This window comes from Onychostoma macrolepis, chromosome 05 (genome assembly GCF_012432095.1).
Source record: "Onychostoma macrolepis isolate SWU-2019 chromosome 05, ASM1243209v1, whole genome shotgun sequence".
NCBI classification, from domain to species: domain Eukaryota; kingdom Metazoa; phylum Chordata; class Actinopteri; order Cypriniformes; family Cyprinidae; genus Onychostoma; species Onychostoma macrolepis.
In genome coordinates, this window is record NC_081159.1 from 43,226,188 (window position 1) to 43,241,355 (window position 15,168).

A 15,168-nucleotide genomic window follows, 5' to 3' on the forward strand; every position below is an offset into this window, starting at 1 on the left:
ACAATGGTTAGCAGAAGGGAAAGGTGTTAAAAACCCTGAACCAAAACCACAGTCTCAACTTCGATGCTTTTATTGCAAAAAAGCTGGCCATATTATTCAAAATTGTTTCAGACTAAAAGCCCAAAAATCTAACTCTACAAATGACACTGAGATCCTTAAACGTTTGGGAGAATTAGTCATAAAGAGTAATGATTCAGGAGACAATGCTAAACAAATTGAGGAACAGACTCAGAATCCAGATAGCCCATACAAAAACCTGCAAGCAGACCTTGCTAACCTATTAGCAAAATACAGTAACCCTCAATAGGGGTGCGTGGCCTCCATTGCTATAGGAAGCATTATCACAAGCGGCAATCGAATCAAAATAAGAGCTAACCTTGGAGGCCGGTTAGTTAACATCCTTATTGATACTGGTGCCGCATGCTCATGTACAAACATTCCATTACCCTTGAGCACAAAAACAATTAGGATCAAAGGTATAGGCGACTCAATAATGACAGCAACCCAAACAAAACCAGTTCAGCTTGATTTAGGCGTGGTAGTGCTAAAAGAGCCATTCTGGTATTTACCAGATAACAGTGAGGGTACTGTATTGGGAATGGACATCATGCAAAAGCATGGCTTCATAATTCACTGTTTTGAAAAACAAATTGAATTACAATCAAGCAAAACAATAAAGAAAGGCACGTTACAAAATACTGCCAGTATCATGTCCATATCCAATACAGACCCGATTCAACTTCTCATCAATAAACATAGCGATGTTTGGGCTGATCATGAACATGACTGTGGCCTTGTTGACTTTGAAGTTTGCATTGATGGGGAGCCACCTCCCCCGCAAAGGCAGTACCACATCAAGCCAGAGGCCGAGGCTGCTGTTCATGAGATAGTCCAACAGCTTGAGAAGAGGGGCGTAGTTCGGCGATGTTGTTCAACCACCAATTCTCCGTGTTTACCAGTACCAAAACCGAATGGTAAATGGCGTTTATGTATTGATTACCAGCGTCTAAACAAAGTTTTGCCTAAAGCAACACCTATAGTGGCAAACCCAGCAACTATTCTGTCACAAGTTTCAACCAATGCTTCGTGGTTCACAGTTCTTGACATTAAGAATGGATTTTGGTCCCTTAAGGTTAAACGAGAGGACCAATGGAAATTAGCCTTCACTGTTAATCAATTACAGTATACGTGGGAACGAATGCCACAGGGCCTTCATAATAGCCCAGCCATTTTTCATAGGGCCGTGGCAGATGTTCTCAGTCCCTTATTAGGGACCGCTAAGTAGTTCACTACGTAGATGATATTTTGGTAGCCACAGAAGGATTACCTGAGAACCACTTGCAGCTGGTTGACAAAGTGCTACAGACGCTAGGTAAAGCAGACTTTAAAATGAACAAAGAAAAAGCCCAGATTGCACAAAACGAAGTACACTACTTAGGGTATACACTCACTCAAAGTTACCGAGCATTGACAGATGATAGGAGAAAATGCATTTCGAGCTGCCCGACCTCACACGTTAAATGCGTTGCAAAAGTACTGGGCACAGCAAATTATCTGCGCGATTTTATCCCTGATTTTGCAAATACAGCAGCACCTTTGTACTCGCTTCTAAAAGGAAAAACAAAGCCAAATGATATCCTTAAATGGGCAGATGAACACGAAAAGGCCTTTTCTAATTTGAAACAACGCCTCTGCTCCGCGCCTGCCCTCGGCTTGCCCAACCCGTCAAAACCTTTCCATATTCAGGTTGACCCTCACGAAATTACACTAAGTGGAGTCTTAGCTCAGGAATATGGGGAAGTTGCACCAATTGCATATTACAGTCGTAAAAATCTCTGGTTGAACAAGGTTTCGACCCTGTACACAGCATATGCTGGCGGTGCATTGGATGATAACAGTGACAGAACCCATTGTTGGATTCCAATCTATTGTTGTCCACACAATGCACACGCCAGTACGAATGCTGTTGCAGGGCCGAATAAAAGGAGTTTCTTCCCAAAGACTAGCGAGATGGTTAACAGACATTCAAGTGCGCGAGATCACAATAAAAAACACTCGAATCTTGCCGCATCTGCTCGGGGATATTGAGGGGCACCCACACACTTGCCAGCCTGAACCGGAGGCACAAAGCCTTGTATGTGATCAGCCATTGCCAGGCCAAGTGCCTGTTTACATTGATGGTTCCCGATTCTGTCAAAATGGCAATTTCTTCACTGGTTGTGCAGTGTGGGCCCCTCATCTTTCCGATTCAGACGCCAGACAACAATTATTATTTAAATTACCACCAAACATGTCCGCGCAAGAAGCTGAACTTGTTGCATTATTAGAAGCCATTAAAGCACACCCTGAACCGCTCTGTGTATACACAGATAGCCGTTATGCATTTGGGGTAGTGACTGACTTTATGGCTCAATGGCAAATGCGAAAGTTTCTCACCTCCACTGGAACACCTGTAAAACATTACAACACTATAATTGCAATTTGGAAAGCAATTCAAGCACGAGACACCCCATTTCCGTTATCAAAATACGTGCACACATCCACAAGAATCCTGATGTGCATGAACAAAACAACAATCTCGTCGATCAGTTAGCCAAATTAGCAGCGGTGAAAGGCGATAACTGGCAGGACAATAAATCACTGACTGCTACAGTGAGTGCGATCCAGGCTGCACCCATTGACCTAAAACAATACCAGAAAGAGTTGTGGATCTCTGAGGGGAGCTTGCACCGCACTTAAAACAGGATCAAACGATCAAAGTCGCTGAAGGCATAGTACTCAGAGATGACAAATTTGTTGTACCAGAGGCCCTCCAAAACCAATAATCAAATTATATCATGATTACTCTCACATGTCTGCAGCAAAACTTTGCAACTAATACAGAGATTATTTTGGTGGCCAGGAATGACAGCAGACACAGAGAGATGGTGCAGTACCTATCTAGTGTATGCCACTGTTAACCAGGGAAAATTAGGCCGAACAAATTTGCAGGCCAGAACCACCTAAAGGACCCTGGGAGTCCTTACAGTTGGATTTCATTGGCCCACTACCCAGTGCAAAAGGCGGGTATCGCTATTGCCTCGTTATAATTGATAAATTCTCAAAATGGGTCGAGGCAATTCCCATCAGAATAACACGGCCAACACAGTGGCACGAATATTAGCGAATCAAATCATTCCTCTCTGGGGCACCAATTCAGATCGAATCCGATCAAGGAACTCATTTTACCGGACAAGTCATGCAAAACATGTGCAAAATATTGAACATCAAGCAAAGGTTTCATATTTCATATAGGCCACAGAGCTCAGGAATTGTTGAACGTGTTAACCGCACCATCAAAGAAAATATCACCAAGCAAATAACGCAACACCAGAAAAAGTGGATTGATGCTCTGCCCACAGTCCTAACTGTATTACGAGCAACCCCATCAAAAGCCACGGGTATTAGCCCATACGAACTTATGACTGGAAGGGTGATGAAGTTACCCATTGATCCAGAAATCTCTCCTGCAGATTTGGGGCCTCTCATGCTCGCAACTCAGCAGACTGTGTTGATGCAGCTGCAAGAAAGATTGAAGGTGTTATACAGACAGGCTACGCTAAAGCAACAGCAGTCTGATGCAATGAATGATGCACAGTTCAACCCAATCTCTGAAACAAAATTTTCAGAAGGAGACAATGTGATGGTGCGTGTTTTTGTGAAACAAAATGCGTTTTCACCTAGATGGCATGGACCCTATGAAATCAAAGCTGTTTGCAACAGTTGCGTGGCTGTGACCATTAAAGGAAAATTAAGATGGTACCACATGTCCCAATGCAAACTATTTAAAGGTTCATTGAATTAAACTATGATCTTTTCCTTTTCAGGACAGTCACTGAAATTCCATGGAGGCCGGATGCCAGGACAGTGTCTGGACCCGCCTGCATCGAACTGGGACAACGAATCACCCTTACACACACCCTAGGATGCGGGGGATGGGTATGGAAGTACATTAAGGGGCCATCCACAACATACACAGCGATTACATACAAAGACGTAGTCACATGGCCTCCCGGATTAGTACCGGAACCAAATTGTGCAACAAAAATTTGCTGTAAAACAGGGTCTACCCATCTCCCAGACAGCAGCATTACAGGACACACAGGTGCACCACATTTTCTCCATAACATTACTGGTTGGTTCCAAAAAAAGGAATATCCAGATCTAGAAATATACACCATGCATGAAAATAATAACAATGGTATAGATCCTAAAATATGTTACTCCACAAAAGATCTAGAACCAGCAACATATTGGTGCAGACATTCAATAACACATAACCACACACACCTAAAATTTACAGAAACCATTTTCAATTTAACACAACCATTAATTGAGAATAAATTAAAAACATTTGTTTGGACAAGTCGAAAGGAAGGTACATATTGTGTGGGAAAATGTGAAACAAGTATGAACGAGTTCACAAGCCCTCTTAACTGTACATGGACTATACATCATTGTTTTAACCTAACTACTTGTGGATACAGTAAACCCACAGTGTGTCAAAATTGCATCCTCCTGGTGGCTTAATCAAAGGAAACATTAACAAGACCTTACTTCATGATGTTAATCTTGTAATAACACATGTGACATATAATATCTCTAATATAGTGTCTGCTTATGTACAACATTGTAATTCTAATGACAACACCTATACATGGCTACAGTCACGCATCGATGATTTAATTTCTGATTATAAGACCAGACTTGCAGTCCAAGTACAGTCTGCCCGCACCAAACGAGATTTATTTGGTAATATAGCAGGTCTTTTTGGCTCAGCCAATTCCATAGCAAATACTTATAAAATTACTGGACAATCTCAATTCTCAACATGGTTGGCAAATCAGATGGCCACTGGTTTCCAGCATATCACTAATAGCAATGAAAATATTATCAAAGCGGTCAGATCTGAAGCGCAGGCGCTTCTCACGATCAGCCATACAATTTTCAATCAGACCCGTACCATCGAGCGTGATTTAGCCTGTAGAACATATGCACAAGATTTGTTTACAGCAGCAAGACAAGAGATCTTAGATCTTCGTCTCCACAAGACCCCTAGACATGTCTTAAAAGATCTTATTGAAATTTTAGATTTGCATAGATGGCTTATGTCAGAAAAAATGAAAGACATTAACTATTCTGAACTATTATCAACATTAATGATGTATACAGGAAATGAATGTACTGGCTGTATTGGATTTTTCGCCACTTTTCCTTTAATTCACCCAGATCAAGTTTACCTAAATTCCACTACAATACGCTCCATTGGTATAGTAGTGAAGGATCAGATCATAAAATGGGATAATCTTATTGGGTATATGACCTTGAAGGGCACTGAGACCTTATTTTCCACTCGCACCTGTTGCCATGAAACATCTAATTACATTATCTGTACATGCAATACATTACAACCTTTTTCTCACAATAACTCTAAGCTCATTAATATTCAATCATTGCATGGCCATTCTGATGCTGTTCAAGTGTCTCACAGGCAGTGGTGCATCGTCAGCGAGATGAATTCCTTCACCTATGGAGATCTGACCTGCCCAGCGAATCACACCTTCTGCTTGGAGGTGATGGAAGACTTTTCAATGGGTCAGATAAACATCCTGGGGAGAGTTCCACTGGATACAAGTGTCTCTCCATGGTGGGAAGACACTTTCTACGAACAAGGCACACAAACCCTGGTTGACACGATGAACTTGGTGCAGAACGCCATCTTACAGACTGAATACCATCTCGTCCAAGCGCAGGTAGAAGCCAACCTGGCTAAGAAGACTGCAAACATCCTGTCCAGCTCATCCACCCGCTCAGCCCAATATGCCTACACATGGTGGGACTGGGTGTTCCGAGGATGTGTCATTGGCAGTGTTCTCATCTTCGTGTTTACTCTGTTTCAGTGTTGCTACTTCAGGTATCTGCTTCACACTCTGCGTGCTTCAGCTTACGCTGCCATCACACTTAGTCCATTACAGGTGCCAGCCCTACAAAGACTCTGATAAGGGACACCTTGCAGAAATCATCTCATGATGACCCTTTAGGGACTATGCGAAGAATGCAGTAAACACAAAGAAGTAGTGGGCATGATGCCAAGGAAAGGCCCTTTCCAACCCTACTGGGATAACTTAATGTTACAGGCATCAGTATACAACTTAGAGGCTAGGGATGTCTGGCAAATAGCTCTCCTCACTATTCCAGATGAGTTCAAACCAAAAATGCCTAACGAGTTAAGATCTGGAGAAATTGTAACTAAGTAGGAAGGTGAAAGAGATACTGATGTCTATGAAAGACTGAAAGAAACTCTATTAGAATTAAGGGACCAACACATGCTGAGTGGAACAGAATTCTAGAAATAAAACAGGCTAACAAAGAGCCATTTGAAGTCTATGCAGAGCGATTATGGGTGACATACAAGGAACATTCAGGGTTAGAAGACGCACAGCGCGATCAGGAAGTTTTACTGCAACTCCTGAAAAATAATGCTGGTCCCCATATACAGCAGGCGCTAATACATGGAGCCGATCCATCTGAAAATACCTACAGGTCACTGGTGGATTGGGCTTCCAAAATAGAAGCAAGACTTAAACAAACCAAAACTCGCTCCGTTGCAACAACACAATGGTTAGCAGAAGGGAAAGGTGTTAAAAACCCTGAACCAAAACCACAGTCTCAACTTCGATGCTTTTATTGCAAAAAGCTGGCCATATTATTCAAAATTGTTTCAGACTAAAAGCCCAAAATCTAACTCTACAAATGACACTGAGATCCTTAAACGTTTGGGAGAATTAGTCATAAAGAGTAATGATTCAGGAGACAATGCTAAACAAATTGAGGAACAGACTCAGAATCCAGATAGCCCATACAAAAACCTGCAAGCAGACCTTGCTAACCTATTAGCAAAATACAGTAACCCTCAATAGGGGTGCGTGGCCTCCATTGCTATAGGAAGCATTATCACAAGCGGCAATCGAATCAAAATAAGAGCTAACCTTGGAGGCCGGTTAGTTAACATCCTTATTGATACTGGTGCCGCATGCTCATGTACAAACATTCCATTACCCTTGAGCACAAAAACAATTAGGATCAAAGGTATAGGCGACTCAATAATGACAGCAACCCAAACAAAACCAGTTCAGCTTGATTTAGGCGTGGTAGTGCTAAAAGAGCCATTCTGGTATTTACCAGATAACAGTGAGGGTACTGTATTGGGAATGGACATCATGCAAAAGCATGGCTTCATAATTCACTGTTTTGAAAAACAAATTGAATTACAATCAAGCAAAACAATAAAGAAAGGCACATTACAAAATACTGCCAGTATCATGTCCATATCCAATACAGACCCGATTCAACTTCTCATCAATAAACATAGCGATGTTTGGGCTGATCATGAACACGACTGTGGCCTTGTTGACTTTGAAGTTTGCATTGATGGGGAGCCACCTCCCCGCAAAGGCAGTACCGCATCAAGCCAGAGGCCGAGGCTGCTGTTCATGAGATAGTCCAACAGCTTGAGAAGAGGCGTAGTTCGGCGATGTTGTTCAACCACCAATTCTCTGTGTTTACCAGTACCAAAACCGAATGGTAAATGGCGTTTATGTATTGATTACCAGCGTCTAAACAAAGTTTTGCCTAAAGCAACACCTATAGTGGCAAACCCAGCAACTATTCTGTCACAAGTTTCAACCAATGCTTCGTGGTTCACAGTTCTTGACATTAAGAATGGATTTTGGTCCCTTAAGGTTAAACGAGAGGACCAATGGAAATTAGCCTTCACTGTTAATCAATTACAGTATACGTGGGAACGAATGCCACAGGGCCTTCATAATAGCCCAGCCATTTTTCATAGGGCCGTGGCAGATGTTCTCGGTCCCTTATTAGGGACCGGCGAAGTAGTTCACTACGTAGATGATATTTTGGTAGCCACAGAAGGATTACCTGAGAACCACTTGCAGCTGGTTGACAAAGTGCTACAGACGCTAGGTAAAGCAGGCTTTAAAATGAACAAAGAAAAAGCCAAGATTGCGCAAAACGAAGTACACTACTTAGGGTATACACTCACTCAAAGTTACCGAGCATTGACAGATGATAGGAGAAAATGCATTTCCGAGCTGCCCCGACCTCACACGTTAAATGCGTTGCAAAAAGTACTGGGTACAGCAAATTATCTGCGCGATTTTATCCCTGATTTTGCAAATACAGCAGCACCTTTGTACTCGCTTCTAAAAGGAAAAACAAAGCCAAATGATATCCTTAAATGGGCCGATGAACACGAAAAGGCCTTTTCTAATTTGAAACAATGCCTCTGCTCCGCGCCTGCCCTCGGCTTGCCCAACCCGTCAAAACCTTTCCATATTCAGGTTGACCCTCACGAAATTACACTAAGTGGAGTCTTAGCTCAGGAATATGGGGAAGTTGCACCAATTGCATATTACAGTCGTAAAAATCTCTGGTTGAACAAGGTTTCGACCCTGTACACAACATATGCTGGCGGTGCATTGGATGATAACAGTGACAGAACCCATTGTTGGATTCCAATCTATTGTTGTCCACACAATGCACACGCCAGTACGAATGCTGTTGCAGGGCCGAATAAAAGGAGTTTCTTCCCAAAGACTAGCGAGATGGTTAACAGACATTCAAGCGCGAGATCACAATAAAAACACTCGAATCTTGCCGCATCTGCTCGGGGATATTGAGGGCACCCACACTTGCCAGCCTGAACCGGAGGCACAAAGCCTCGTATGTGATCAGCCATTGCCAGGCCAAGTGCCTGTTTACATTGATGGTTCCCGATTCTGTCAAAATGGCAATTTCTTCACTGGTTGTGCAGTGTGGGCCCCTCATCTTTCCGATTCAGACGCCAGACAACAATTATTATTTAAATTACCACCAAACATGTCCGCAAGAAGCTGAACTTGTTGCATTATTAGAAGCCATTAAAGCACACCCTGAACCGCTCTGTGTATACACAGATAGCAGCTATGCATTTGGGGTAGTGACTGACTTTATGGCTCAATGGCAAATGCGAAAGTTTCTCACCTCCGCTGGAACACCTGTAAAACATTACAACACTATAATTGCAATTTGGAAAACAATTCAAGCACGAGACACCCCCATTTCCGTTATCAAAATACGTGCACACATCCACAAGAATCCTGATGTGCATGAACAAAACAACAATCTCGTCGATCAGTTAGCCAAATTAGCAGCGGTGAAAGGCGATAACTGGCAGGACAATAAATCACTGACTGCTACAGTGAGTGCGATCCAGGCTGCACCCATTGACCTAAAACAATACCAGAAAGAGTTGTGGATCTCTGAGGGGGAGCTTGCACCGCACTTAAAACAGGATCAAACGATCAAAGTCGCTGAAGGCATAGTACTCAGAGATGACAAATTTGTTGTACCAGAGGCCCTCCAAAAACCAATAATCAAATTATATCATGATTACTCTCACATGTCTGCAGCAAAAACTTTGCAACTAATACAGAGATTATTTTGGTGGCCAGGAATGACAGCAGACACAGAGAGATGGTGCAGTACCTATCTAGTGTATGCCACTGTTAACCAGGGAAAATTAGGCCGAACAAATTTGCGCAGGCCAGAACCACCTAAAGGACCCTGGGAGTCCTTACAGTTGGATTTCATTGGCCCACTACCCAGTGCAAAAGGCGGGTATCGCTATTGCCTCGTTATAATTGATAAATTCTCAAAATGGGTCGAGGCAATTCCCACTCGTAACAATACGGCCAACACAGTGGCACGAATATTAGCGAATCAAATCATTCCTCTCTGGGGGGCACCAATTCAGATCGAATCCGATCAAGGAACTCATTTTACCGGACAAGTCATGCAAAACATGTGCAAAATATTGAACATCAAGCAAAGGTTTCATATTTCATATAGGCCACAGAGCTCAGGAATTGTTGAACGTGTTAACCGCACCATCAAAGAAAATATCACCAAGCAAATAACGCAACACCAGAAAAAGTGGATTGATGCTCTGCCCACAGTCCTAACTGTATTACGAGCAACCCCATCAAAAGCCACGGGTATTAGCCCATACGAACTTATGACTGGAAGGGTGATGAAGTTACCCATTGATCCAGAAATCTCTCCTGCAGATTTGGGGCCTCTCATGCTCGCAACTCAGCAGACTGTGTTGATGCAGCTGCAAGAAAGATTGAAGGTGTTATACAGACAGGCTACGCTAAAGCAACAGCAGTCTGATGCAATGAATGATGCACAGTTCAACCCAATCTCTGAAACAAAATTTTCAGAAGGAGACAATGTGATGGTGCGTGTTTTGTGAAACAAAATGCGTTTTCACCTAGATGGCATGGACCCTATGAAATCAAAGCTGTTTGCAACAGTTGCGTGGCTGTGACCATTAAAGGAAAATTAAGATGGTACCACATGTCCCAATGCAAACTATTTAAAGGTTCATTGAATTAAACTATGATCTTTTCCTTTTCAGGACAGTCACTGAAATTCCATGGAGGCCGGATGCCAGGACAGTGTCTGGACCCGCCTGCATCGAACTGGGACAACGAATCACCCTTACACACACCCTAGGATGCGGGGATGGGTATGGAAGTACATTAAGGGGCCATCCACAACATACACAGCGATTACATACAAAGACGTAGTCACATGGCCTCCCGGATTAGTACCGGAACCAAATTGTGCAACAAAAATTTGCTGTAAAACAGGGTCTACCCATCTCCCAGACAGCAGCATTACAGGACACACAGGTGCACCACATTTTCTCCATAACATTACTGGTTGGTTCCAAAAAAAGGAATATCCAGATCTAGAAATATACACCATGCATGAAAATAATAACAATGGTATAGATCCTAAAATATGTTACTCCACAAAAGATCTAGAACCAGCAACATATTGGTGCAGACATTCAATAACACATAACCACACACACCTAAAATTTACAGAAACCATTTTCAATTTAACACAACCATTAATTGAGAATAAATTAAAAACATTTGTTTGGACAAGTCGAAAGGAAGGTACATATTGTGTGGGAAAATGTGAAACAAGTATGAACGAGTTCACAAGCCCTCTTAACTGTACATGGACTATACATCATTGTTTTAACCTAACTACTTGTGGATACAGTAAACCCACAGTGTGTCCAAAATTGCATCCTCCTGGTGGCTTAATCAAAGGAAACATTAACAAGACCTTACTTCATGATGTTAATCTTGTAATAACACATGTGACATATAATATCTCTAATATTGTGTCTGCTTATGTACAACATTGTAATTCTAATGACAACACCTATACATGGCTACAGTCACGCATTGATGATTTAATTTCTGATTATAAGACCAGACTTGCAGTCCAAGTACAGTCTGCCCGCACCAAACGAGATTTATTTGGAAATATAGCAGGTCTTTTTGGCTCAGCCAATTCCATAGCAAATACTTATAAAATTACTGGACAATCTCAATTCTCAACATGGTTGGCAAATCAGATGGCCACTGGTTTCCAGCATATCACTAATAGCAATGAAAATATTATCAAAGCGGTCAGATCTGAAGCGCAGGCGCTTCTCACGATCAGCCATACAATTTTCAATCAGACCCGTACCATCGAGCGTGATTTAGCCTGTAGAACATATGCACAAGATTTGTTTACAGCAGCAAGACAAGAGATCTTAGATCTTCGTCTCCACAAGACCCCTAGACATGTCTTAAAAGATCTTATTGAAATTTTAGATTTGCATAGACGGCTTATGTCAGAAAAAATGAAAGACATTAACTATTATCAACATTAATGATGTATACAGGAAATGAATGTACTGGCTGTATTGGATTTTTCGCCACTTTTCCTTTAATTCACCCAGATCAAGTTTACCTAAATTCCACTACAATACGCTCCATTGGTATAGTAGTGAAGGATCAGATCATAAAATGGGATAATCTTATTGGGTATATGACCTTGAAGGGCACTGAGACCTTATTTTCCACTCGCACCTGTTGCCATGAAACATCTAATTACATTATCTGTACATGCAATACATTACAACCTTTTTCTCACAATAACTCTAAGCTCATTAATATTCAATCATTGCATGGCCATTCTGATGCTGTTCAAGTGTCTCACACGCAGTGGTGCATCGTCAGCGAGATGAATTCCTTCACCTATGGAGATCTGACCTGCCCAGCGAATCACACCTTCTGCTTGGAGGTGATGGAAGACTTTTCAATGGGTCAGATAAACATCCTGGGGAGAGTTCCACTGGATACAAGTGTCTCTCCATGGTGGGAAGACACTTTCTACGAACAAGGCACACAAGCCCTGGTTGACACAATGAACTTGGTGCAGAACGCCATCTTACAGACTGAATACCACCTCGTCCAAGCGCAGGTAGAAGCCAACCTGGCTAAGAAGACTGCAAACATCCTGTCCAGCTCATCCACCCGCTCAGCCCAATATGCCTACACATGGTGGGACTGGGTGTTCCGAGGATGTGTCATTGGCAGTGTTCTCATCTTCGTGTTTACTCTGTTTCAGTGTTGCTACTTCAGGTATCTGCTTCACACTCTGCGTGCTTCAGCTTACGCTGCCATCACACTTAGTCCATTACAGGTGCCAGCCCTACAAAGACTCTGATAAGGGACACCTTGCAGAAATCATCTCATGATGACCCTTTAGGGACTATACCAAGTTTGCCCCAAAGGGCCAAGAGGGGCGCTGTAAGGGAGCTTTGATCTCCTCAGGAAGCCAGTCACTCAGGAACTCTAATAATGCAAATGTCATGTCACAAGATAATAAACTCTTCAATCAGGCTTTGATCTCCTCGTGAAGCCAGTCACTCAGGAACTCTCACAATACAGATGTCATGCCACAAGACAATAAAACTCTCTAATCAGACAAGAAGATCTGAGAGAAAGACCATTTGATCATCGGTCCATTCACCCATCCTTCCCCCTGGGCACATGGTCTTGGTCACTGAAAGGTGACAAAGAAATGCCAAGAACTCAAGTTGCTACTCTTACATAAAATATTTCAGAATTCATGAGCATAAACTTTTCATGTTTGGTATCAATCTTACAGTCTCTGTGCGATTGGAAATGTGATCCCAGTCCCATATCAATAGAACAGACCAAAAATAAAGATCTCAAACCTGAGAGAAATTCTGTTCCTCTGATATGGGTTGTGCCCCTGATAAGGTCTTTTGTTATTCTTACACCCCAGGTGTCCTCAGGTCATTACATGTCCCAGCAAAAGGTCCTATGAAACTTTTATTATGTTATTGTTTTATTCTGATTTGAGTATTTAAAGAGGATTGGCGAAACATTCAGGGAAGCATCTGTAATCAGAACTTCCCACACGATTGCTGTGTGTCTCTCTATCTGCCAGGTATGCTGACTCTTTGAATTTATTTTATTTTAATATTCGAGGTTTTGTGTTTCATATTGGTCAGTTGTGTAACTAAATTTTAATGTATTTCCTGTAATTGATGTATTCTCTTTTGGACTAATTGAATTTATTCTTTATTGTTTTATATTACTTGATTATGCCTGGCAAAAATAAAATACTAATTTTGATTTATTCTGGACTTTCTAGGAATCATTTCTTCAAGTAGATTAATGTGTAGGGGTATTTCCGCAAATCTGTGTTCAGGACAGATCATACCAAAGCACTAATGGATGAACCATGGGGAGCTCCATGAAGGAGACTTTGGATTTCTGACTGTCACTGACTTAACACGGTGTAGCTCTCATGGTTATAGGAGAAAATACACTTTTGGTTATGAGTATGCAGGCGCAGCTCACTTAAAAGTATTATAGCCACTCTGCACCCTCTGAGTAAGCTCAGAACTGACGAGTTTGTGTCCGTGGATTCATAATCGGCCGAAATGTAATTCCTGTGCGATACCTGGTCCCTAATGAAAGAATAATTGAAAGTATGGGATTTCCAGAATATTCAAATATCTAAATTATTACACAATCGATAACTGTGGCCAATTTTAAATTAAGGAACACAAATTAAAGATTAAAGAATCGTCAACAATTGGAGTCAGATTAAATTGTTTATGGAGTCAGATTTTGATTGGAAATCAGAAATTTTAACGATTTAAGATAATTTCTTGCAGAAGTGCCGTAAAAGACATACACGCAGACAACCTTCAATCAGGCCGCTGGACTCCGCGTTTTGGACCGGCGGGTGGAGCCTTACAATATGATAACCCATACTCAGAAAGTAAATGTACTTTGTCATTGAGGATATTTGAAAAATACTGTAAAAATCTCATCTCGTTCTCATTTTGAAATCCTGTGTGGTGCCATGTCAGGTCTCGTGAGCTAATGCTGCATTCACAGCATGTCATACCTGTCAACACAACGTTTTTCCGGGGAGTCTCCCGTATTTCACACCCATCTCCCGCCCCCCTCCCATTTTGTTGTTGTGGTAACACTTTATTTTGATGGTCCCTTTAGAACATTCTGTCGATACTAAGTAATGTTGCAACTATATGTCAACAAACTCTCATAAGAGTATTAGTAGACTGTCTGCTTCATATCTACTAACTCCTTATTGTGTTGGTCTCCCAACAGATATTCTACTGACTATAAGTAACTTTGCAAGAACGTGTCAACTTAATCTAACCCTAACCCTACCAGTCAACTAATACACTACTAACACTCTAATGAGAGTCAGTACAAATGTAGGTGCAACCTTACTTATAGTCAATAGAATGTGTTAAAGGGACCATCAAAATAAAGTGAAACCGTTGTTTCTTCTGGGGAACTCCCATAATTTGTATGGCCCATTTAAATCTTGTTATATGAATAAAGTCAAGTCAAGTCACCTTTATTTATATAGCGCTTTTAACAATACAAATTGTGTCAAAGCAAATTCACAATATCAAAATTGGAAAATAATGTGTCAATAATGTAAAATGACAAGATTAAACACTCAATTTTCAGTTAAAGGTATTTCATTATTGAATTTAGTGATGTCATCGTCCAGCTCAGTTCAGTTTAAATAGTATCTGTGCAATCAAGCCGACGATATCGCTGGAAATGAAGTGTCCCCAACTGAGCAAGCCAGAGGCGACAGCGGCAAGGAACCAAAACTCCATCGGTGACAGAATGG

At 41.7% G+C, this 15,168-nt stretch overlaps 1 protein-coding gene and 1 pseudogene across 1 annotated transcript; both read left to right on the forward strand.

The window, feature by feature from the left end:
• The first annotated feature begins 493 nt into the window (after nucleotides 1–493).
• Nucleotides 494–6,038, forward strand: LOC131540819 (uncharacterized). Its single transcript, XM_058776078.1, has 3 exons — nucleotides 494–584; nucleotides 810–974; nucleotides 4,576–6,038. Exons 1-3 carry the CDS (start codon nucleotides 494–496, stop codon nucleotides 6,036–6,038), a joined length of 1,719 nt encoding a protein of 572 aa, XP_058632061.1.
• A 5,063-nt stretch (nucleotides 6,039–11,101) lies between these two features.
• LOC131540820 (uncharacterized) lies at nucleotides 11,102–12,681 on the forward strand (annotated as a pseudogene).
• Nucleotides 12,682–15,168: the final 2,487 nt, after the last annotated feature.

Excerpts from the sequence above, each read along its gene's own strand:
- LOC131540819 (XM_058776078.1), top strand. The coding sequence starts at position 494 with ATGACAGCAACCCAAACAAAACCAGTTCAGCTTGATTTAGGCGTGGTA. Across the intron at positions 585-809 it reads TTTACCAGATAACAGTGAGG|TTTGCATTGATGGGGAGCCA; the intron begins GTACTGTATTGG and ends TTGACTTTGAAG. Across the intron at positions 975-4,575 it reads ACCAGTACCAAAACCGAATG|GAAACATTAACAAGACCTTA; the intron begins GTAAATGGCGTT and ends GCTTAATCAAAG.